This window comes from Ixodes scapularis, unplaced genomic scaffold (genome assembly GCF_016920785.2).
Source record: "Ixodes scapularis isolate PalLabHiFi unplaced genomic scaffold, ASM1692078v2 PGA_scaffold6__148_contigs__length_123643588, whole genome shotgun sequence".
Taxonomy (NCBI): domain Eukaryota; kingdom Metazoa; phylum Arthropoda; class Arachnida; order Ixodida; family Ixodidae; genus Ixodes; species Ixodes scapularis.
In genome coordinates this window covers 7,478,633-7,504,412 of record NW_024609881.1, presented here as the reverse complement: position 1 = coordinate 7,504,412, position 25,780 = coordinate 7,478,633, and the positions used below count along the sequence as shown (strand labels likewise).

Here is a 25,780-nt window from a genome sequence, read left to right as displayed (position 1 = left end):
AGATTCGAGTTCTTTCTTTTCACCCTCACAACATGGTTTTCGCAAATCTCTTTCTTGTGAGACTCAGCTTCTGTCCTTCACTAATGACCTACTTTCCATTCTTGACCGTGGGTCCCAGGTTGACTGTGTGTTTCTTGATTTCGCCAAAGCTTTTGATAAAGTTTCTCATAAATTATTACTTTTTAAACTTGGCAAACTTAACATTGATCCTGATGTTTTGTCGTGGATTACATGTTTCCTAACTAGTCAATCTCAATATGTTTGTGCGGATGAAACTAATTCTTCCCTTAGTCCTGTTACCTCTGGTGTCGCACAAGGTTCCGTTTTAGGACCTCTTTTGTTCCTTATTTATATAAATGACTTACCACTGTGTGTATCATCCTTAATAAGTTTATTTGCCGATGACTGTGTAATTTATCGTGAAATAACTAACGATTCTGACGTAACACTACTTCAATGTGACCTGTGTGCTGTATCCGAATGGTGTAACTTATGGAAAATGACTCTTAACACTAACAAATGCAAATCCATGAGGGTTTCCCGTCGGAACACCTCCCCATCACCATACTCAATTTCTAACAACCTACTGGAATCTGTGACGTTTTACAAATACCTTGGTGTTCACATTACTTCTAACGTTTCATGGAAATTACATACTGATCATATTATCGCTAACGCTAACTCTATGCTTGGATATCTGAAAAGAAACTTCTCTTTAGCCCCAATATCATTAAAATTGCTTCTGTACAGAACTCTAGTTCGTTCAAAATTAGAGTACGCCTCATCAATCTGGGACTCCGGTCACTCAACGCTTGTGACTAACGTTGAAGCTGTTCAAAATCGTGGAGTACGTTTTATCTATTCCAACTATCATCGCACCGCTAGTGTATCATCTATGAAAACCTCATTGTCCCTGCCTCTTCTTTCCTTACGGCGAAAAATATCTCGTCGATGCCTTTTCTACAAAATTTATCACTTCAACGCTTCACTAAAGGATAAGTTATTCCTTAACCCCGCATATATCTCTTCACGCATTGATCATCGTTTCAAGGTCGGCATTCCTCACTGTGAGACATCAGCATACAACGACTCCTTCATACCAAGAACGTCTTCTGAGTGGAACCACCTTCAAGCATCTTTAGCAGCTATCCCATCACTTGATTTATTTAAAGGGACACTGACACCCCCCAAAATTTTTTTTTAATATTTTGCCAGGCGCTTCATTATGGTGTCGGAGGACTACCCAATTAATATTTTACAACAGAGTAGCGTATTTTATTAATAAAGCCAAAAGACGCAACTGCTCGAAACCGAAACCGAAACCCGACGGAGGTCGGAGAAGTGGAGAGAAAAGAGTGAGTGGCGGAAGTCACGTGGCTACACCCAACCGTGTGTTTTTTTTTTTCTCCTTCCCGGTAGCAGACGACATGCGTCGTACGGGAACTGTTCGCCGTGGGATTCTTTTGCAGTTATGTATGTTCCGCTCGTTGTTCTGTACTCCAAGATGAGTTGTCTTGTACATTGAGGAGTTGGAGATGAGTAGTGAGTGCCCGTGGTGAATTTTGATCGGCTCCGAAAAGAATACACCCAAGATGTTGCGTGAAGAGCTGGCTCACATGTCCTGCGTCCGAAACAGAAGTGGCATTGTGCGACAGAGTTTCCGAAAGGTCAACGGGATCGGGACCAATGGCTGGCTGCAATTCCTGTAGAACATATACGGGCACCTCGGAAAGCGGAGGCTACCCGATTTATATGCTCCTTGCATTTTGTGGAAAGTGATTACATTGAGTTCACAGGTATCAAAAAGGAAATCCCATACCATTTAATTCAGCGACGTGTCGTCCACAACATTTGTTTCTTATTATTTCTTTTTAGAGCGCAGCTCTTAGGGGCCCGTTTCCAGCCTGAGCGGCGTCGGCGTCGCCGTCGGCGTAACCGCGCCCCTCCCTCTCCTCCTCCTCCCCCTCCTCCTCCCCTCCTCCTCCTCTTCCCCTCCTTCTCCTCCTCCCCTCATTGTGTAGTATGGTCCGGGCGGGTCACGTGACCTCGGGGGGAGGGGGTCACATGACTTCAGCGGCGAGGAGGAAAGCAGTACGAGGGTGGAGGAGGGGGGAGGAGAGACGAGGAGGCGGAGGCGAGGGGAGGGGAGGAGCTTGAAGGACGAGGAGGTGGTAAAGGAGAGGGAGGGGGAGCAGGAGGGGAGGAGGACTAGCAGGCATGATCACGAGGGAGGAGGAGGAATATACCCTCCACTCCTCCTCCTCAAGAGCTGCGCTCCAATTCAGCGTTACAGGAACTTGTAAACGGCTTTCACTTTTTTTTGTTTCTTTGTTCAGTAATAATTGTAAAAAAAAGAAATGTAAACATAAAAAAAAAAAAAAAATTTCACGGGGGATTGAACCCGGTCCTACTGCGTGTGAAGCGGACGTCTTTCCCACTGAGCTACTGGGGCATATCGAAATTGGGGGATTTCTTTCCTTAGTAATAATTCAGCTGATAAACTGTAAGTTGGAAAGTTTGCTGCCGATTTTCCTCTAGCAAAAGCACTCCCGGGTCGAAGTTGCGATGCACCACGCATTGGCGACATTCTCACCTAGTAAAGAAATCGTACGCGTGCATATTCAACTCGAAGTAGACACGTCGTGCTTGACGTTTGCGCGAGCGATGTCTTCAGCCACGAGAAGGGAGCGACGGCTCGGCGACGTCTTCGTGCAAATCGGCTTGGTGGTCGGCCGTGTCGTACGGGATGAATACCAATTCTTTTGATCAGTCCCAAATTTCTCTTTTAACGGTAGACAGAATTCGCCGGTACCGCGAACGACAGTTCTGAAATAGAGGTCCCACGCCCGTCGTCCGCTGCCATCGCCGTCCCCGCGAGTTCCATGATACGCGAAACGACGCACGCACAGAATGCTTCCGGTTGTCTGTGGAACTTTTTTTTCAATCAACGTATTTGCAGCTTTTTAGAAGCCACAAAAAATGGGTTTAATATTTTTTTCTATTTTTAATATTGAGTGCAAGCCTTCGGTGACCCACGACTTTGATTAAATTTGGTGGTCGCATCGATACCTTGGAAAATGGCCCGTGACCGCGGAAAAGAGAGTGAGCGAGACTCGAACCGGCCAGTTCTTGATCGGCGGTTTTCGGGCGGAAAGAAACCGAATTTCGAGCCGCAAATTCTGTTCTGGGTAGTTGAGCTCTCATATGTCACGTACAACTAAAAACCTCGGCGAGCATAAATACCCTGTCAGTGTCCCTTTAAAGAAGCGCTTACTAATCACTTTTGTTAATATTTTGTCGAATTGACTGTGTTTTAATCACTGCCTTTTACGTTTGTATTTTCTTTTGAGTGAATTCTTATATGCCCCACCCCCTCTGTAATGCCCTATGGGCCCTGAGGGTATTGAAATAAATAAATAAATAAATAAATCTGAGGCACGGTCTCCTAGCTGTCAACTGCAAACAACTTCTTCACACTCTCAGGTTTGAATCTCTACAAAACCAGCATTTATTTTCTCTCTCTCTCTTTATCAAGTTCGCCAACCTTGTGCGTGTCTTCTTGCGTTAAACAGGAACTGAACTGCAACAGCTGTCAAGGGAAACCTCACCGGGATCATACAAGGTCGTCCTTGGCGGAAACTCACAGTGACGTCAACAGCTAAGTCATTCACCACGCTGCAACTCTGAGTTTAGAAGAAAACAAAACTTTCTGTCCGTCGAGCCACAAATCAGAGCAATTGTGTCCTCTAACGTCAAAATCCTTCGAATCATGCTCAGGTGGGGCAGAAATGATAGCGGATTATGCGAGCGCCGATCTGCCAGTGCCGTGACACACGTTATGCAATAATGTGAATGTGCTAAACTATTTTTAAAGTGCCTGGATAGAGTTTTATGCAATATTGCTGCACTGGGTGCACACGCGGGTGGCTTGGGCTCGATTCTTGGCTCTGCGTGTCCTTTTACTTTTCTTTATGTGAAGAAAAAAAAAAAAAAAGATTTGAGAAGGTTGGAGAATTGTCTGGCTGGTAAATGTTCAGAATGTATAGTTCGAAGAGGATTGAGGCAAAATATTCTAGATTCCCGCAGAAGGCTTAAAAGAAGCCGCGCCGTACGAGGCAGTCTTTCGCCCGCGCTCGGTCCTGCCGTTACGCCGCCATCGACGCCCGTCATCAATTGCTCAATCTTATTTTGTTTGGGCACAAGTTCACCCTAGTAAAAAATTTGCTTCAGTGTTTCGTCGCCCCATCAATTGTCATGCGTGACAATATTATAATACTTAATCTTGTTACGGAAGTATCCCATCCAGGCACTTAAGAGAGACTTTTGGGAGTCGAGTGTTTCTCTAAGAGCGGTCATACGACGAGACACTTCTGAAGGTGCAAAACCTCGCGCCACAAAGCTTCGTAAACAGATTCGCCGTGATGTCAGTTTGATGTTTGCGCCAGAGCAAGAACAAGTAGAAGTCCATTCACACGTGCATTGCAGCGGCAACTTAGATATACAGACACAGACCTGAGTTTGAGCTCTATCGGCGGACTACCACATGTGACCCCGCCTTTTCCTGCATACAGATGCAAAGCAGCATTAACTCGGTGCTGAGACGGCGCTGACAGTAGCACCGGTGCAGCGCCGACTTTTCGCTAACTCATCGCTCAGATGCCCATGTTGGCCAGCTTTTAGTGGCCAGGGCAGGCTCACCTGGAAGTTTGCCTCGTGCAGTTGCTGCGAGGCCAGCTGCAGCCTCTCCTCCAGGGAGGCCTTCTCTAGGCACTGGCGGGAGAACTGCTCCGACAGAGACAGGATCTCCCCATGGATCTGCTCAAGCTCCTCCCTGCAATGCCACAACCCGCCTCGTCACAACACGCTTCATCACAATTCGCTTCGTCACAATCGAATTCATCACCACGGGGACACTTGCTACAACATGTTACAAGGATATGTTTTGTTGTTGGGGTAACCTGGAGCCACTAAAAGAAAATGTAACTTGTTTTAATCTATCGATCAAACCGTCAAATACAGAATTGCGTTTTATGAGGCATGTGTCAGTGATAGTGTAACACCCGAGACTGTGGCGCAGAAAAATGAAGAAACTTTCAAGTTGAAGAAAAAGAGGATAGTAGGAGACCGTCTCAAATGCAGCTCTCGTTCTCCTACTGTTGTCGTCTTTTTCGACTTGAAAGTTTCAAAATTTTTCCGCACCCCGGTCTGGGGTCTTACATTAGGAGTAATTATTGTGAGCTCGTCTGAACACTCACAGTTATTTCACCAACACCAATCTTGGCCTTCTAGGGTCTAATAGCATTGGTACGTCCTCTTTTTGTACTGCTTCTTTATAAATTCTTTAGCATTTATTACCCTGGTGCATGGAGCCGTGTTGCGCTTGGACGGTCACGATTAGGACCGGACTGGTTTCGTGAGTTTTGCTCCTTACGTCCTCTTGCACGCTTGGGGGTAAATACTCCAAAAAAACACGGGGACAGAGAAAGAGGTACACAGGACGAGGCCACATCCTCTGTACTTCTTTCTCTGTCCCTGTGTTTTTTTTTAGTATTTACCACCATGCATAGGTACCAACCAGCCCAACTCTCAGTGTTAATACCTCTTACATGCTTCCAATGACGCCCGAGGGAACGGGAGGAAACTGCCGATGCCCGGGAAAACAGACCGACCCTCCGAATACAATAGTATGGAAACCGTTGCAAGGTTGAAATTCCCTACCGTTGCTGAGTTGAAACCTCAGCACTAAATGCTACTGCATTCCATCGAAAATCAGTGTAATGAGAGCAGCGATTTTTGCATCATTTTTTTTTCTCGTTTCCGAAGCTCTCGCAACGGGTGAAGTCTTCTCAAAGTGTCTCGGAATCCTCCCTCCTGCCTCTTCAGTTTCCTTTTTTTTTCTTTCAGAGTTACGTTGCCTGGCCGGTGGAGCTTGAAGCATGAGCGTTTGGCAGCCGACCAACACTCTCGGACCGTCGCATGTTTCACTTTTCGAGGCTAAATCGAAGCTTGCTCGAGTGAGAACGCAATTACGCATTTACAAACTACACTTAGGGCATGGGTTCTGAAATTGGGTTCTCCAGACGGCCCTCTAGGGTTTCCCGTGCAACCGAATTCTCTTGGGCAGTGCGTGTCTGAGCCACGCACCGGTATGCAGCTATGACCCAAACATACCCTAGCGCGCGCATTATTGTTAACAAAGTCCGCAGACCTCTGCACTGCTCACGCGCAACAATGCCGAGAGGGGCGGGGGTTTGAGGCAGACGGGCGCTCCTCGAGGTAAACAAGTTTGAAAACACCCGACTTGGGGCACTGACACCCCATTTCCCGATTGTCTCTGAGGTGCCGCCATTTTGGTGCCTAGCGCAGGGCGGGCGCAACTGGCGACAATTAGGATTCACAAATGTCGCTTCCCGAGCTTTCCATATGCTGCCTGGAAGCTGAATCATATTTTTTGTATTATTATTTGTTGAGAGACGTTTGAATATTCCTGTTGTCACTCCAAAGCATAGCTAATTCGGCAGCTCTACGGTAACCCTTTCCTACAACTATAATGCAGTGCAGGTGGACCCACCCCGCTTACAAGAAACTCCCAACCTAACAAACAACAAAACTACAGAGCTCGATACTGGGGGTGCGCAAATAATGAATTTTGATACTGAATCGAATACAAATCGAATAATTTTCGAATAGTAAGTAGACTGCTACTAAAGAAGAGTACATATTAAAAAACGTGTACATTTTTTCCAAAATGTGTTTCAAAATCATTGTAACAATGCAGCTAGACGATAATGACTAGAGTTCAACGATACATAATTAAATAGAGACAAAAGCTACTAAATTGTTAGAATGCTAAACATAATATCAAGGCTAATGCGGATGCTGAACATAAAATCACATGTCGCGCGAAACTAAGAAGAAAAAGACGAATCTTACGCCTTACCAGATTTCTTTTCACTAGCCTGATGTGAGTGAGATGAAACAGTACACTAGGCATCTTATTTTCGCAGACAAGAAAATAAGAAGGCTTGTCATGTCAGCGTAAGATACTTAAAGTTCCCACGCAAAAAAAGAAAAACAAACAAGCTTTGCCACATATTCTGCAGCAACAGACTCTCGTCGGCTTGCCACAGAGTTTGAGCACGTTGAGAACAGTCTCTCGCTTGCAACCTTGGTTGCAGGAATCGCCAGGTATTGTCGCAGTGCACATGCGAGGGTCTTATACTTTTCTTTGCCCACAGTTTGCCACCACTGGAACGAGCTGTAGGTATGTGGCAAAACTGGAGACTGAAGGTAGTTGTAGACCTATTGCATTAGACAACGTGGTGCGTCATTCTTTCTCGACAATGCCAAGCTTTTAACATCTTCCATACTGAAGGCTGCTCACTGGTTTGAGATTGCTGTTTGGCTCAACTTTCTTCGGACATGTGCTGTGTTGAGTCTGGTGCATCCTGAAGCATTTTACTTAGTAAAACTCTACATTATTTTTCTTCCTTGTAGTAGCAGATGTCTTTAAATCGAGGATCAAGGAAGATGGCGAGGGCATGAGGTGCCTGTGTGCTTACGTCCAGGAACCTTGTTTTCAGTGACCTGAGAAAATTCTGGAAAAACGCCTAGTCTTGAGTACCACTTGCGCCCTCAGGAAGCAACATCTTTACACAGTGAACAAGTGGAACAACCATGGAAAGTGTTGGAAAAGACTTGGCACAAGCAGCTCTTGCGGCATCTCCAATTGGTTGCAGCACCGACACCAAGGCCGTTTCAGGGTGCCATTCGTCCGTGGTCAAGTTCCCAACGGTATTGGTTTCTGCCTGGTCTAACGCAACAGCAGCCTAGAGCTTCAGCAGGCGTGCCAGCATGGAGTACTTACAATTCCATTTTGTGGGTACCGTAAAAACCCGCATATAATAGAAAGTATTTATTATTTTCTTTTTTCAAATCTTGCCATGTAAAATTTACGGCTCATATTATACGCGGGTCTCAACAAATTTCAGTTTCGATGAGGCGCGATCTAACGCAGCTCGACATAGTTTTGGTTTTAAAGCAATATGGCGTTCAAAACAGCTCTCATCATCGTTAAAATCACAATGTCCGAGGCGCCACCATCTGCCCACCAACAATCAGGCTAGGCAATGGCGTCGGCACCAAAACAATACTTGGCCGCCTTCAAAAGAAAAGTCTTTTTGGTTGCAGAAGACATTGGGGCAACAGTGCTGCCTGACGACAATTCGCCGTAAATGAGGGCAGCATCCGCAGATGGAGACAGCAAAAGCAAGGTCTGTTCACATGCAACGGAACGGGAAGAAGCTGTAGAGGCCCCAAGAATGGTGTGTTCGCCAATGTCAAGGCAAGTCTTCCTGACTTTGTAAAAGAGCAACGTGAACGGCACCTTGCCATTGTTGCCGTAAACATCGAGCTGCTGCATGAGAACTTTGGCGAGCCGACATTGGGTTGCTCGCTTATGCGCCGCGCCGGGCTTTTATTTACAGCGTCGGCGCAAGCTCGTTGCTCGCCCTTTCAAAAAGTGCGGGCTTTCAACTTTGCTCGACGGCACTGAAGACAACTGCCTTTGGATGGAGGCGTCGGACAGAAAGTCTGATGAAAGTGATGACAGTGATTAAGGTTTATTAACGACGCAAATAAATGTTTTTCTTAACACTTCCTGGGTGGTATTTGAAGTGGTTCTTAAATTGTTTCATACTATATGCGGATAAAACTTTTTTCTTTTTGTTCGCGGTCCTCAAGTTATGCTTCGTATTATACGTGGGTTTTTGGTACATCTTGTACCAGCTCAAGAGGGACTTCTATGCGCATCCTCTTTTGTATATCCTGCAGTCTTGCCCCTCCACTGCTGCTCCGTTTGTAATACCCCACTATGGCTCGCACTTCGGCGTGCACATTTGTGAAACCCTCGGTTTCTTTCTTGGCATCTTGGACGCAAAGTTGCAAGGTATGCGCAAAACATGCAATGTGCACCCACGGCGTCCAGGCAATCGCAGAAACAAAGTTCCGGGTGTAATCAGTAACCACAAAGCAAGAAAGTATCAGAGCTATGGCCCACTCCTCAAAGACGTCCCCGATCGGAGAGCGCAGATTCTCCGCAGTGTGGCATTCACGCATGCAGTGGCACGCAAGCAGAAAATTGTAAGGCACAAAGTCCTCACTCAGCACATGGCACGTCACTGGCACATAACTGTCGCCAGCTCGTGACGTCCAGCCATCAGTGGTGATGGCGATATACCCCACGTCCTTCCTTAAAACGCTGTTCAGCAAAGTGGGGACAGCATACCTAGCAGCATCGCACATTTCCGGCACGACAATCCTCGAGAACGTTGTTCGAGAAGGAACGTTGTACTCGGGCACTGCACATTTCATCAGCTCCAGAAAAGCTGGTTCTTCTACGACTGTGTAACTGTGCAAGCCAGTTGCGATAAAGCAGCCAATTTTCTTTGTTAGTGCGCTGGCGCAAATGCTCCGATTACTCAGTCGGGGCTTGAAAGCCGGCATCATACTTGCTTCCTTGGACTTTGGAGCATTACGTTGCTCTGCCATAGCTGCTGAGCTTTCATACTTTTCACAGATGACACTCCAGGTGATTCAACAAAGGCGCCGTCGTGTTTGTTGGAGTTTTCAGGATGGCGCCACACACAAGGCAATTCGACGAAGCAGCGCAGGAGCAATCGAAGTACTTAAACACTTCGCTGCGCTTTCTCTTTGAAGAGCTTCCCGCTTCAACAACTTCTACTTCGCTCATACTGAGCGACAGCACCGTCGCAACCAGTCCTCAAACATCTCCACAACACGCTTTCCGAAAGTGTGCACGATCAGCCTCGTGCGAAAGTGGAGGCAACAGCAACATACAAATAGAGAGAAACTGATGCTGCCGACGATGATGATATCTGCCTAGGAGAAGAGGGTATGTATTACCATTTTGCGGCTCGTATGGCAGGTGCGCCGGCGCGTTATGGGACGTCTGAAATAGAATCTCGCTGTGCGACACCATAACGACTATTCGGAGATTATTAAAATAATATTTGAAACTTTTGAAAATTAATATTTGATTCGATTACCGAGTCGTATAAGGTAATACAGTAAACTTTCGTTAATTCGACCTCGACGGGACCTTGAAATTTGGTTTAATTATCCGAATGATCAAATTAAAAAAAAGGACAGAAAACGGTTAAAATTAAACTTCCTTTTATTGTCCAAAGTACTCAAGGATGGTCTGATGCCGTCTGCGCTTAAAACGCGTGTCCAAAAGCATGCTTCCGAAAGCAGCGTAACTAAACGCCACGTCCCCCAAAAATCGCATTAAAAAAAAAAAAAAAAACACGAAAAAAGTAAGTTTTACGAGCCGACTTTGGCGCCAAACTAAAATCAACTCGATGATAAAAAAAAAAAAAAAAAAAAAGAGGAAAAGAGAATTTGTTTTTCCGACACGCAAGATAGACCACACACGATGCCACAGAGAAGCGCTTTGAGAGCGTGCGCTGAGAAAGCTTCGAGCCGACTTTAAAGGGGTGCGGAAATGAAATTTTAGCGCCAATCTTTCTGCATAAATATGGGCTAGGGACAGGCACCACCTCGGAAATATCAATATTGCGCTGTAAAACACAGGAGAACTAATTTTAAACCTAATTAAACAATTTCAAATCCACATCTGGTGGATGGGGGGAAAGTTCTCGTGACATCACTTGTGGCATAGGAGCAGCGCCATTCTGCGGCAATACGGCGTGCCGGCAGAATTAGCCTAGGCCTGAATGCGCTTGCAAAGCCTTGGCGGAGAAAGCCAAAGCGTAGTTGACCACAGTGAGCTCGTTCTCGTTGCGGCTCTTTGCACGACACGACCCGAGCATGCTTCTGGCACGGCCGGTATTAGTTGCTGCGAGCTGCGAGCCGACGTTAAAAAAAAGATATGTTTGAACTACGAGGGTGTCAGCAAGAGCCACGCAAATACCGTTCACACTCGGAGCGGACACGCGCGTTTGATCGAAGTGCTGGATTCGCTCTGTTAGACCGCGTTTCGGTACGCCCTTCTAAACCAATCCTTTACGATTGCAACTCGATACTGACATGACACTCGGCAAAGAAAGGTTGGACCGACATCGCGTAGCTCTCACGAACTGCTATAGCTCGACAGTGACGTAGCGTCGTGTCAGAATAAAAATGGCATACTAATAACAAAGTGTACATACCGTGTTGCGAAGGTAATCCGTATGGCGTTTATTTGAGCTCTATATCACACAAAACAAGGAAATAGACCCAATGAGAGTACCTTTTCGACGACAGCGTTCGTCACCGCTGTCTCGGAAAACAAGGAGATCGAGATGACAAGGGGAAAAGATTGACCTGAAATTTAGTTCAGGGGTCAAACTATTCATCCGGGAAGAGTCTACAAGGGTCGCGCGGGCATATTCCATTCAGCAGGCCAGCCGGTCATGGGCAGACGGTCTTGGCCAAGGACAGCCGGAGCAACGGTGCGCCGAGTCGGTGTTGCTGCTAGGCCTACTATATTCTGCCGAGCTCGCTTAGTCGGTAGAATCATGGCCGTTGTAGCTCTTCTCGGGTGTTTGTGGATCCTGCATTCTTGATCGTCGTGGTCTGTTTCAGGTACTCCTTCCTTTTTTCTTGCTGGTTGAAGTTGGGACGCACGAGAAGAGCACGTGGAAAATAATTGTCCGTTGGTCGTCGCTACCAAGTAACTGAGCGACGCTGTCGGCCATGTTGATTTGATTGTAAAGAGTGCATAAGACAGCTTCGGAGCTGTCGTAGGATTCTGTCGAAACCTGCGCAAAGGTTGTGACAATTTCGTTTCGAGAATACGGGTTTTCTCTCAAATTTGTCGTAGGCACTTTTTTCGTCGTGAGTTTGCTTTGAGAATCCGGCCTCAGAGCTGGTTTTCAGTGGTGCCGTGGTTGCCGACTTGCCGTGATGCAGCGTGCGTGCAGCCCTTGCACATCTCCAACGGCCACGTTGTCACAGGTCGTAAATCGTCGACGTGCCACCGAGTGGCAACGCTCGTAACCACATTATTCACGCCGTAGCCTTTCCCGTCCGGCACAAGTGACGTCACGAATGCGCCCAATATCCCAAGATGCATCGCGCTCTCCGATGGCTGATTTTTGCGCGCGCGCCCAATCGGGCCCCTCAGGGTGAAAAATATAGCCATCCGTTCAAAATATGAATGCGCGATTATGATTTACGAATATCATTGATCATATTGAACCTATTTCTGACCATAATACGTGTATTTCAAGTTTCGCTTCAGTATCCCTTTAATGTCGGCAACAAAAAAAAGAAAAGAGAACTTACGTTTTTTGGTGTGCAAGATAGAGCGCATTTGATGCTACAGAAAAACATTTGGAGAGCGCGCGCTGGCTCATGCGTGCCCGACCACGTGCTAAGTTCTCCGCGCTACTCCAGGCCAAACTGGTTGCGCTGGCTCGTGTCATTCGCTAAGGTCCATCTCAACAGCGTAGAGGAGCAGGCGCGTATTTATGCACGTTGGGCTTTGCAGCAAAGGGCCCGTGTTCCGCCCTACGTTGGTGGTCTTTCTGCCGTGGTGCCGTGCAATGCGAGCCCGGACACACTCGCTCGGGACGAATTATTCGATGCGGAGTCTTCCCGAGTTTGAACTATCAAACTTTTCCCCCCATAGAAATGTATGGGTGCGCTTGCCGGGACTTTTGAACACGGTCGAATTAAACGAAAAGTCGAATTGACCGAGGTCCAACTAATGAAAGTTAACAGCATTCGATTCATTATTAAAAAAATTGTGAATATTCTCATACCCCTACTTGATACGTATCGGACGCACCGAATGAATGACCCGTATAAATAATCCGACGTCATGACGTCCGAACCGCGCGATCTGTGGTGCCGGTACGTCTGACAAGCGAGTTCTTAGCGATTTCCCACGTTTTTGTCAGCGATCTGCGCGCATGATATCAGTTCCCGTAACACGCGAGTTGTTCCCATTGTGAAACGCGAACCTGCTGCGTCTGCGATCCGAAGTATCCGTTACCGTGACACGGGAGGTCGTAGTGAATTTCCGCATGTTTATTGCATAGTGAAACAGAAATTTGCTGTGTCCGCGATATCCGGTATCAGTCCACGTGTTGCGTGGTTTGTAGCAGGTGCCCCCGTGTTTATCACTAATATTTAATATCACTAATATATGATAGCGTTCCTGTTGTACCTCCAAAGATAGCCCCACCCATGTTTTTCACCATTTCTTAGTCTTGTGCAAATAGTGGATTTTGAGTTCGAAGCGAATTCGAAGCGAATAGTGGTTTTGGCCGAATATTTTCCATTCGAATATCGAATAGTTTTTCCACGCCTTTCACTACCACTAAGGTAACAATTTGGGTCAGTTAGTTCATGATCACCTCAAAAAGCGCAAAAAAAAAAAAAGAACAACACAAGGACGAGGAAGTAGACAGAGCACTCTTTATCTGTCTGCTTCCTCATCCTTGTGTTGTTTTTTTTTGTACTTTTTAGGTGCTTTCACTACTACTGCATAATGCTTAGACAAAAACCCAGCTAAACCTGTGAAGGTTGTTCCACTTGTTCATTTATAAGCTAAGTTTAATCTATCTATGTTTATGAATTGTGACCTCAGAAGGTCTGGTGTCTTTGGATGGCAAGTAAACAACAAATTTGAGATAAAATGAATCCTATAAAAATGGCCAACTATACCCCATTGAGTGAATTTACAAATCTTTTTTTAATCTCGAGTTAAAAAAGAATGAATCGCACATGATGAACTCAGCTTGTAAGGGCATCTCTGCCTAACATAGTGTACTCTTGCATAACAGTTTAATTGTGAAACTTTTACCACAAAGCAGATATACAGATTCACAAAGTTTCCCCTTATTTTCAAATACAGTCAGCACGGTTGCACTATCCCGCTTTCAATGTACGCTTTTCTTTCAAGGACGCAATTACGATATTCCTACTTTTCCAAGTGTTTATCACGGCGGGTTACTCCATTGAGTGTGCTTCTCACCGAGCACCGATGTAATGCAGAGAAGCAACATCCGCAGAGCTCGCTTTGGCGGGTATTGCTTCTCCGCAGCACACCGGCGCGTGGTAAGAAGCGCACTCAACGGGGCTAACCTGCCGCAATCAACACTTCGAAAAACGCGAATAGTGCGGTTCTTCTCGAAGCAAATATCGAATAGTGTATTATCCAGAACTACTATTCGAAATTTCGAATATTCGCACAACCCTACCATTTCTCTTTATTTTGGGTGGGCGTTTTTACGAGACATAACTGTAGACACGGGCACTTGTCCGGTGAAATCAGGCCCTTATTGTACAATTCACAGAATTACCAAGTTTGGGAAATGTTAAAGTGGGCACTTGAAAGAAGTGGGCGCTTCTGCGGTATTTTACGGTTCTGTTAGACATCTTTGAGCCATTACTTTTGGTTTTATGCATTTGAAATTTTTAGTCAATATTGCTGTTTTAGCTATCTCATGTGCTTTTCTTGTCTTTTTTTTATAATGGCACAGATACTATTTTTTTTTGATAATCTATATTCATATTCAATAATGTTTTAGTTTGATTGTTCTCACATATTGCAACATAGTTTTGTGTTACACCAACTATGCAAGCTATTATGTGTTTATGTCACAATGCAAAGCCTCTCAATAGGTACAGCCTTCCGTAGGAGACTGGCAGACTGCGAAAATGACACAAATAAAATGTCCAAATTTAGGAAAGGTACTCATGACAGTCAGTATAAATAACCACCTTGCCTAGAGCGCGTCTCCGACTGGTGTTTTCAGCGTCCTGCCATCGCTTTGAAAGCGGCAACGAACGACCTCACAAAAAGGTCATCCACCGTCGCCATCCTAGCAGTTGGGTGCAGAAGGAAAAAAAGTGGGAGGGAATTCGTCATCATGGCTGCCTCCGTGGATGCTGGAGAACAACCAGCAGCAAACGGGCGTCTGCCCCGTCCAACGTCGGGCCGGTGACAGCATGACACTTCCATGACGTCACCGGGCGGAGATCGAGGAGGCGCTTCTTTTGCCGCGATAAACGCACCACTCATAGACGCGTTCCAGGCAGCATAGTAGAGCATAGGCCAAAAGGTGCTGCCAGCCTTACCGGTGCTCCCGCTGCACGCAGTCTGCGGCCCCGTGCTTCATGCGGTGGGCATAGCCCTCCTTGAGGTTGCAGATCTCCCGCTGAAGCTCCTCCTGATGAGCTCTCTGCATTGCGTTGAGAGCTGCACAGCAACCACATCCATTTCAAGCTTGGCGCCGAAAGACACTTTCTGTTTCAAATTTTAGATCTCGGAAACTGGTCTCAAACAGTAGGTTTCCGGTTTCAAACACTAAATTCTGGTTTCAAAACCCAGTTTAAAATGCCAGTTTCAAACGCTTGTTTCCAGCTTAAAAATATAACGAGCCACGCTGCTGCGTTTCTTAAAAAAAACAATAAAACGGCAACACAATCTTTTTTTAAGTGCTTAGATGGCACGCATATACCATAAAAAGCTTTCCATGAAAAAGAAAATTTTTTGTCAATATTCTTGCCTAGTGACAAAGTTTAGGTGGAGGTCACTGCCTGCTTTAAGCCCCACCCACAGATCGGTGGCCCCGCCCATTACTACTGGCTTGGCTGCTTGACGGAACGAGTAGCGAGCCTAGTGTCTTCCTGTCGCGACGTCCAGTACGTCTAGTCTGGCATCTGACGCCGTCCGACGTGCCAAGATCGCCCGCGATATTTGGTTAACATATAATGCCTTGGCGCATGTTGCCGTCTTTGGTTCCAACTGGACTTATTTCGTAAGGCCGTAGCACGATTCTTGCCATGCTTTTTTACTCCATTTGTTCACTTCTCACATCCACTTTTTTTCTTACGTAACAGGGAAAGAGCCTCCTGGCACGCTTTCAATGATGTGCAACTCATGACGTACACTCCTTTTACAATGGCACGCTACGCATAGGCACACGCATATGGTTCAGCCTTCCCAGTATGCACAACGTATGCAACAACGTAAAACCGAGGCGCGACGAGGGGAGGAAAGACTGGCTCCCCGAAGACAACAGTATGCAGACCATAGGCGGCGACTGATGGAAGCTGTTAACTGCTGGAACAGACACTGTGTAAGTACAGACTCGGGTTCTGTACGAACACTAACGAACCTAGGTTGCGCAACAGCACGACTATACACCAACTCATGTTTACAAACAAACCGGAGCACCCCTAGCGGACGCCACCGCCGCCACGCATGTGCGGCGGATGGTGGGAAAGAAGCCCGCCGTTGCCCATAAACGAACCATTGAATTGCGTTGTTTTCGGCGTCGGTGGGAGTCCCCGTGCTCTTTTTCGCGTTGGAATTGTTGATTTCACATCCTCCTAACAATGCCTGACTACTTGAGCGGCTTCAGCAAAATTAATGAGGCAAAACTTTGCGTGAATAATGTGACTTGCGGCGATTCATTTCACGTGGACGCCGCAGAATGGGCGCTAAAGCTAGCTAACTCGCACGATGAGATTCTGCTCGCTATTTTCAGTCGCGACGTCGCTCGGGCTGCAAAAGCGTGGACCATAGCTGAGAGGACGGACGTCGATACTGAAAACCGCAAGTAGAATTGGGCATTATAAATCGGTGATGGCCACTGGTAACAATGATCAACATCTTCTTGTATCTGCTGTTTACCCTTCTTACCCCAACCAACCTTCAAGAGTGTTTTGAGGCCTGCACTTAGTTCTTATCGCAATTACCGGGTCAATGTTTCGTTTACGGGCGGCTGTCGTTTGAACGAGCTGACGACAAAAAGCAGACAAGTTTGAAAGAGCAGACGACAGTTCGAATGCAAGAAGCACCGCGTCCCGCGTCAACAAACCATTGGAATGTCACATTGTCGGCGTCTGTGTGAGTCTGCATACTGTTTTTCGCGTTAGAATTGTCTATTCTACGTCCTCATAGCAATGTCTTACCACTTTAATCGCCTGAGCGAAATTATCAAGGCTCGTTACACCGCTAGACTTTGCGTAAATAATTTGACGTGCGGTGATCCATTTGCGTGAACGGCGCAGAATGGATGCCAAAACCATCATGAGATTCTTCTAGATATTTTCGGTCGCGACGCCGCTCATGCTGCAAAAGTGTAGAAGGTAGCGGCGATGATCGACGTCTATACTGAAATTCGGAAGCGGGAACAGACCAAGCGTAACAAGTTGGCGATGGCCACTGGTACCAATGATCAACATCTTGTATCTACTCTTTACACCGAGCCTACATAAGTCTTTTGATGCCTGCAATTACTTCTTATTGCAATCACCAGGTCAAAGTTTGGTCTACGGGCCGCTTTTGTTTGAACGAGCAGATGACAAAAAGCAAGCTCGGAAGAGCAGACAAAAGTTCGAACGATCATGTGGCCGTGTGAATTTGAAGACGCACTGAACCCGCGGGTGGCCCGGACAACTTGGCGATTTTCTCTCGTTCATGTTGGAACAAAACAAATACATCTGCCGACCACAAAGTGTTGCCCGCACAAGCAATCGTAATTCGACAGCGTCTGGTTTACCCTTTTCACGGCTACTATCCACGTACTCGGACGAACGGAGCAGGAAGAAACACATGAAAACTGATCTTCAAACCTTTCCAGACTCTTTTGGTACAGTCCCCGTCACAGCATTTTGACGAGAACGCAGGTTTTTTGTGTGGTTTATCCGAAAAGAACACAAGAATGCCTGTCTCGCACGGCGACTTTTGCCCACCGCCCCAGACCGGAAGTGCGACCGACGCGCCACCACCGCGGCGTGACGTAGGAGAGTTGAGTTTGTGTATAGATTTCACGTTCAGTTGCCACATAGGTAATATTCTAACCGAGGGCTATGTGGCGTACTTCAGCTTGCTTAGGCTGCACATGTGCATGATCTGTCCATGGCAGGTATAAACGCGCGTTCGAGGTGAATAAATACTCAAAATTAAATGGCTCTCTCGTTTTACGTGTACACGCCCACGTCCTCCATGCTCAGGCTCGCCAACTTGATGTGCTCGGAGATGCAGAAGAGAAATGTTGGCACTGTTCGGCCGAGCAAAAATAACGCCGCAAGTTTGGAATTCTCGTTCTCCACTAAGTTGGAAACCTTGACGATCCCATCAGTAATACCCGACACGGTCTTAGGAAAGGGTGGAGTTGTGAGACTCTGCTCTCTCTCCCGTACAATGATCCAAGTAGCGCTCCTCACAGGTTCAAAGAAGCCCACATAGGTACCCTTTATCGACATATAGAACGCCCTCGACAATGTGAACCACAACCTTATCCTTGCCAAGCTCCCAAACTTGGGTATCTCCGGATCAACTCTAAATTGGATAGCTGCTTCTTCCTTACTGACCGCCATCAGCGAGTCAGCTGTCAAGGTGCATTTGGCCAGTGGCACCAGGTGAAAGCGGGAGTGCCACAAGGTTCTGCGATTGGGCACCTTCTTTTCAACCTCTATATCAATGACCTTACGTCTGTCATTGAATCTAACATCCTCGGTTAAGCCGATGATTATGTACTACACAAAACCATTCCTTCTGTCAAGGAGGTCCTGCAGCTCGACCTGCTCCAGAATTGTAAATGGCCTAAACTCGATGGACCTTAACCCCAGCGAGGCTGCATTCCTCGAAGCCGAAAACAGGACGCGGAAACAGGACGTCACTGGCACAAGGGGAGTGCGGTTTGACTGGAGCCCTTCGATCGCAAGAGGACTATGTCCGTAAAAGAGCCAACAGATTGAGAGGTCCTCAATTTGCATTCTGTATGCTCTACACCGCTCTTGTACTCCCTCTATTTGAAATACTGGTCCTCTATCTGGAGCCCCCACCAGGCTGGCCTATACAAGAGGCTTGAGTCGACTCAAAGAAAAGCCACTAAGACTGTAGTGTTGTTTGTTACTGGCAGGTGTCTCTCCTAACAATACTAACCTGATTCAAAACACACTATCATAGAGCGTGCTGCCTTACTGTTACGTTTTGTTTATAGACCGTGAATAAAGCCTACTGTCGGTCTTTGCCCATCCAGCCCAGCTGAGATTGTCTGGTCACGGTCTCTACGAAGACAGCACCGTACACGCCGGATGGCAGGGCTAGCACCCCACGAGAGACAGTCTCTTGTATGGTCTTGACTTGATAAGTGTCAACCGCTCTCCATGCAAATACTTCTGTACAAGTACCGGTGTCTGCCCCATCCCTGATGGCTACAAACTAGAGTCAAGGCTTCGAAACTCGACCAGCACTTTGCACGCACCATTAGCGCTTCCCCCTCCCCGTTCGTTCAGGCTTCCGAGCTGTGGAACCTCCTACGAGACGGTGCTTGCTAGGCTCCTAGCGTGGCCGAGTTGGAGCCTCAGTGCGGCATCACGAGTGAATCGTACATAACTTGCCCATTCTTCTATTCACTCATTCCATTTCATAGTCATCCATCACTTGTTAACCTAGGGCCGAGGAGGCAGCCAGCACTTGTACGCACGGGCCTTTTTGGCTGCCTCAGTCTCTCGGCCCTACGGATGTTAATGCCAATTCCTGACTTTTGACTTTGACGCCATCAGCATGATGTCACCATTGAGGCTACATCCTGGACACAGACAGAATGTGCTAAAAACCCTATAATGTGCCACAATTTAAATGTCAACAATAAGTCGATAATTGAAGCACATTGCCCCCCACTAGCAGAGAGAAGCTGCACAAGTGAGTCGACCCCAGAAAGGCTGCACGCTCACCGGCCAGAGTTGCCTGAGTCTCCTGCGCCAGCACCCGGTCCCGGTCGGCGTGCACCCGCTCCAGCTCCGCCCGGTGGCGCTCCTCCAGCTGTGCCACCTGGCGCCCGTGAGACGCCTCCAGCGCCGCCAGGCCCCGCTCGCACAGGCGCTGCAAGAGCCGGGGTGTTCCAATACGCGCTTCCATGCGCGCTCAGAAACGCCGCCAGACAACCTCGGTTACGAAACTCGGTGTAAACGCCGAGAAAAAGTGCTTAGTAGCCATGTCTGGAACGTGTCTCCAACCGGTGCATTTACAGCGTCCCCAAATGTAGTCCGTCAATTTTCGACCGACGACGTCGTAGAAGTGGCAGACGCCCGTTCTGCAGTGGGTTCAGTCAGACAGTCTCCTTGCTCCTGCTCGCCTTTCTTGACAGCAACCAACCACAAATGTATTTCTGATTCGTGGGTGGTATTTTATTTATTGATTTATTTAGCACTTTTGCGGTGCCCCTCAACCGTCCGTGGGCCTACAGGAGTGTGCACCAGTGCATACATGCAAGAGTTCAAGTAACACAAAATACAGGATGCAAAAACAAAAACATACCTTGGAAAAGAAAAAAAAGAAACGTGAAAGAGGACGCACACCAGTTGAAGACTAACGTAGAAGTTTGGGCTAGCTGTTATTTTATGATTAAAAATGAAAACAGCACAAGGACACGGACAAGAACAAGAAGGTAGATGAAGCGCCTTGTTTGTCTACCTTCTTATTTTTTCCGTGTCCTTGCACCGTTTCAATTTTTAATCAGTTGAAGATGTCTTCCACACATTCTAGTTGCAGGGGCGCTACAAAAGAGCGAGACACGGACAAGCGCTTGCCCCTCCTTCGTGTTCTTTCGGCCATATCTCAGCACTGCGCTACAACTAGCCCAAAGAGACTCGGGGGGAAAACGCTACCGTGGCAAAGGCAGTGGCGATGCAGTACGCGTCGAACGTTGCTCCGTGGAGAATGACCTTGGCACCCATCTTGTACGTTGAAGGTGCAAACATTGTCATACGTGGCGTCTCCAAAAAAAAGCCCTGCTAAACCTTGAGTGAAAGCGGAACACCGAGTTTGCATCTCTTGCGGTCACAGAGCCCTGCTTCGACCGGCACTCTGCGTGTCGAGAGTCCGCAATGGCAGTCGTGGGACAGACTCGCACCCGCACTCCCCCGACGTACCTTGAGCTGCTCCATCTCTGGGCGGCAACGCAGGCGCACAGCCTCCTCGTCCACGGCCTCCAGGCCCTGGGACAGCTTCTGCTGGTACAACTCACGCAGGCTCCCGATGCGTTCCTCCTGCTCCGCCTGCGTTCCAAACGTCGGCCATGAGACCTTCGACGGAGGTCTACGCCAGAGGTGCGCAAACTTTTCGACTTCCAGCCCCCCAATCACACCGCTTCACGGCGACAGTCTGTGGATGGCTCGTTACAAAACATTAACCCACCTTGGGCCATCAGTACACGTCGCCTCGCAGTGCCCTGCCGGTGGCCCAAGCATGCCCTAGCCCCGCTTTCCCCCACTGCACCTCGGTTGCTAAATGTTACATCACGCCTTCGCTGTTTGTAACCAGCCGATCTTGCGCAGCTGCCGTCCTTCGTGCACGCGCTAAGTGACCTGATCTGCTTGCACCAAAAAGAAGAGGGGTTTCGGGAATGTACACCCTGCGCAAAAGTGCCGAGGGGCTGCGTTGACCGTGCTTTGTTATACGATGATCCCTCGTTATAACGAAGTCGCTTTTTTCGAATTATCGCTTTTATCCAAGTTCAAAGTGGTCCCGACTGAAGCGCACACATTTTTAACTGGATTATTCTAAGTATATTGGCGGCCGACCATGCTCGTTACAAAAGCCAAGGTGTCGAAAGCATGCGAGCCTACATGGAGGTATGCAGAGACCCTCGCATTCCCTAGCCCTTCTTCACAAATGGCAAACGCCGACGCTGGCAGGGAGCAGCGGGAGGCGTCAACATTCCGACGCTACTCACGGCGCCTGCGACGGACGCTGCCCGACTCCAGTCGGAATCAAGTCAAGAGAGCAATGGAGGCCATGAGGAGATTGTTTCTTCAGGAGCCCCCAACATGCGCGCCTGTGGCGTACTACATGTGTACCTCCGTTGTACAGGAGATTGGGAGTATTTACTGGAAGTCGCTTACATCTGCTAAGCTCACGAAATCGGACGGCCCAAGTCCGAGATCGCCAAAGAATTTGACATTCCGGCATCGACTGTTTGACACTATTCACTGTTTTGCGGAACAAGCGAGGCATAGTGGACAGGTTTGAGAAGTTTTTCATGCAGGAGAAAGCGCACCCGTGACCCTAAGATGAAAGATCGCCAACCGCTTTGCGCGCGTCCAATATTTTCTCGCGAGCACACCCGCCGAGCTGGCGCACAATTTTCATAGCTGCAACGATCTCTACAGGAGTGTGTGAAAACATGTTGGCAAAGCCACCGAGGATAACTTTGATTTGTTATCCTCGGTGGCGCACAACTGATTATTAGTCAACTCCACACGTTGAAGCTGAGCCACACATTGCCTGCATTTCGAAGTGCAGATAAACATCGGGAAGAAAAACGGACGAAACGTCATCACTCGGTGAAAGTTTGTGTGTATGAAGGCACTCCAGCATCGATTCAATCGAGGCGCGAAAGTTAGAAAGTGCCAAGTGATTCCACCTCGAGGCGAGCAACAAGCCGAGAGATCTAAGTGATTCTTTCCGACTTTCGGTTTCCCATCCAGAGAAAGGAAGCAATCAGCGATTCTTGCTACCTCTCGACGGGAACGTCCGCGCTTGTCACCGCGGACGTTCCTGTTGTGGCTCCTGCCACGAATGCTGCCATTGTAGACCTTCCGTGCAGCCAGGGTAAACACGAAGCTACGTCGGAGAGGCCCTTCGGGAAACGCCGACGACAGCGGAGACGCAGAACGTCCTACGGCTGCTTCGAAACAAAGTGGAGGGCAGCGACGGTGACTTTGTTCTTGCAATGCCTGGAGCAGTTCGGAAAGAACTGATGCCCAGATGAAGTTATAGGCAAACTCCCCTTGATCACTTTTTTTACTCGGTAAAGCTGCCGCTTGCTGTTCATAACCAAAGCTTGTACGATTAAATATACGGTCAGAGTGTTGTGCAGCATTGCCGTACACCTTCAAGGCTGTTGGCACTGTTTTTTTTTGCTCTATCGCTTTTATCCAATTACCGCTTATACCAAATTTTTTCTGCCATCCCACTGGCTTCGTTATAATGAGGGATTCGTGTATATAACCGCCGTGCAAAATGCTAACACATTTCTTCAAGAATCAGCGTGGCGGCAGCAGCGGTTTCCGACCCTTTTTTTTGTTCCCGAGCGTGTGAGAGCATGTCTCCCGGCACGAGTTTTTGGCATTGAAAGTGCTACAACAGCATTTTGCTGCCAGCAATTTGTTTTTTTTCCAGATAGCGTGTGCAGTGGGCAATGGGTACTAGAAAAATCCTAAGTTTAGAGCGGGTTATTAACGCTGCGGCTTAGCCCAGTGTCAATGCACATACTGCATTGCACGCAGTGAACCCAGGTTCTACTCCCGCAGGCAATCTTTTTTTAGGATTTGGCAACATCGACGATGGGTACCCTACAACGCCCACCACAACATGAACAACAACTACAACATCAAAAATGGATGTCATTTCCAGTGGTGGAATGAGCCCATAAAAGCTATTGCTGTACAAAAATAACTGACTCCCTTTTGGTTTGCCGGAAGTACTTCCGATGCGCATTCAACTAATTTTGCTACTAAATATGCAATCCTGATATTTTTTTATAGGAAAGCTGAAGGTTAAAAAACTACACCGAAAAATCACGTAAAGAATAATAAGTTGCATTTTTATATCTGCATTTTTTCTTACCGATGACTCGGCTTTCTGACGGTGACTACAACATGGACAAATCTTGTAAGCAGTCACCAAAAAGTCCCAAAGCATCCGAGCGACCAAACCACGTGCGGAGTTGGCTGTCAAGATGGTGTAGCAGCTCGGCGCAGAAACGCGTAGCACGCTGCGGTAAAGGGCGGCTCACCTGAAGGCGCTGCAGCTGACGCCTGGCCGCCTGCAACTCAGACTCCAGCCCCTGCACCGCTCGCTGGTGATTCGCCTCCTGCACGCACCAAGCACCACTTCACCATTTCACCAGAATGGAGCTTGAAATTTTATATTTTCCATCTTCCATTCAGCCCTAAAGTAGGTCTTTGGAAAACTTAAAGCTCGCTCCACGCAGGCACTGAGAGGTCACTTTCAGCAAGCCCGTCCACACCGGTTGCTCCACTGAAGACGTCACCAGTTACACAACCGAGGCTACACGGTGTTTCCAACTGCTCAGTCGGGGTGGTTGCAATACCATGTGATCCGTGTCCCCAGGGGGCATCCTTCATTAATTTGCGAAAGCTCTCCACAGTTCAAACTGCTCTCTCTCCTAGGCTCTCTTTCCAAGACTACTCCACCGACTGAACACGTGCCGAAGCAACTGGTCTTCCCTGTCCCTTGCCTCATGCCCGGTAGGCTACTCGCACCTTCAATCCGTCCATCCCTCCGAAATGACACAAAATGAGCCCATGTCGCAAAAACCACGCGCCCCCTATTTCTGAAACGTTTAAAAAATCCTCCAAGTACGTATCAAATGCCCACTCCCCCATTTCAAGATATGTGCAACACGTCGAGCGCCCAGTCGCAATGGGTGGACAGCACGGATCAAGCGGCAGAAGGGTACGGCGTCGAAAGGAGCTAGAAACCGATTGCAATGGACGAGTGCGTACATCTACTGTATTTACTCGCATAATGAACACTTTTTTTCCCGAAAAATTGACATATATTTATGTATTTTACACGGGATAAATTTTTGCATTAACACACTTTGCACAATCGTCGTTTTAGGTGCCAATATGACACGGCAAGGTACTGTGGCACGTCTCCAGTGACGAAGGCACACCCACAACTGGTCGGGGCTGCACCACAGTAACCACGCTTTATAAATTGCAAACCTTTTTAGGGCGCTTTCGGGGTGCCTTTTGCCCAAGGAAAAGCGCCCTACGAAGCTCACTCAGCACGAAAAGCAGCACGACCGTTCTTAGGCGATATATATTGCTAGTATCCGGCGGCACAGTCGAGTATATCCACGACTACACGTATAAGAACTCGTACGAAGTTCAACCGCCGACCGCCGAAGCCCGCTCGCACGGACCAAGTTTCATTCATGAAGAGGCTACCAGACACTCTCAGCCTGCGGTGCTGCATGCACCTCGCTGTGCCGTTCTGTTACGGATTAAATAAACACATTTACCCGGAGTATGTGAAATTAGGCCTAACCACTTTCACGATTTCATTGTCCGAAATCGGACCACAGACGATGGCTTGTTTGTTGACATCAATGCGTCCGATAGGCGAAGAATGTCCGGGGCTCGGCAATTCCTCGACCCAAGCTTCGTCAAGTGTGCGCGCCGCTCGGTTTCACAGCTGATCACTACCGCAACTACCGCAACTATGCACTCGCGGCCATTATGGCAGCGACTTGGCTGGCTTGGCTGGCTTGACTTGGCCTGACTGCTTGGCAGCAAAAGAAAACTGGCTTGGTGGCTCGCTAAATTGGACGCAATTCGAGATTCGCAGATCCGAAAACTGCAGGTGCATTGATTACGGGAGGGTAAAAAAAAAAAGCCCAAATATTGATGCCTGTTGTGGGGGTACGTTCATTACACGAGTGCGTTTATTATGCGAGTAATTACGGTACTCTTTCGGCCATTCCGAGGCTTTACGTGATGAAAACTCAACGGTGCATAATGAATCGCATTTTAATCTTTTGCAATAAACTATTAATTGTACTTTGCGGCATATAGTCCGGGGACTACACGTGTTTAAAAGTTTAAATTTACCCTATGAGGACTATCTACAGGTGCGGACTATACGAGGATTTGTTTTCTTCTAGATCGTTCACCGTGACACAACGTTAAGTGGTCTTGTAGCAGTGAGGCGCAAGTGGCTGGGGTAACCGAGAGTGATGAGACCCGCCAGCCAAGT

The 25,780-nt window shown here is 47.7% G+C and overlaps 1 protein-coding gene across 1 annotated transcript in view; it reads right to left on the bottom strand.

The window, feature by feature from the left end:
- Positions 1-25,780, bottom strand: part of LOC8032103 (protein outspread) — a 146,298-nt gene that overhangs the window by 13,886 nt on the left and 106,632 nt on the right. Inside the window, exons 14-18 of the mRNA XM_029966668.4 lie at positions 23,790-23,867; positions 20,923-21,048; positions 19,726-19,873; positions 15,112-15,232; positions 4,699-4,831 (exon numbers count right to left, since the gene is read on the bottom strand). Of these exons, the coding sequence (XP_029822528.3) occupies positions 4,699-4,831; positions 15,112-15,232; positions 19,726-19,873; positions 20,923-21,048; positions 23,790-23,867 (606 nt within the window). The remainder of the gene's footprint in view (positions 1-4,698; positions 4,832-15,111; positions 15,233-19,725; positions 19,874-20,922; positions 21,049-23,789; positions 23,868-25,780) is intronic.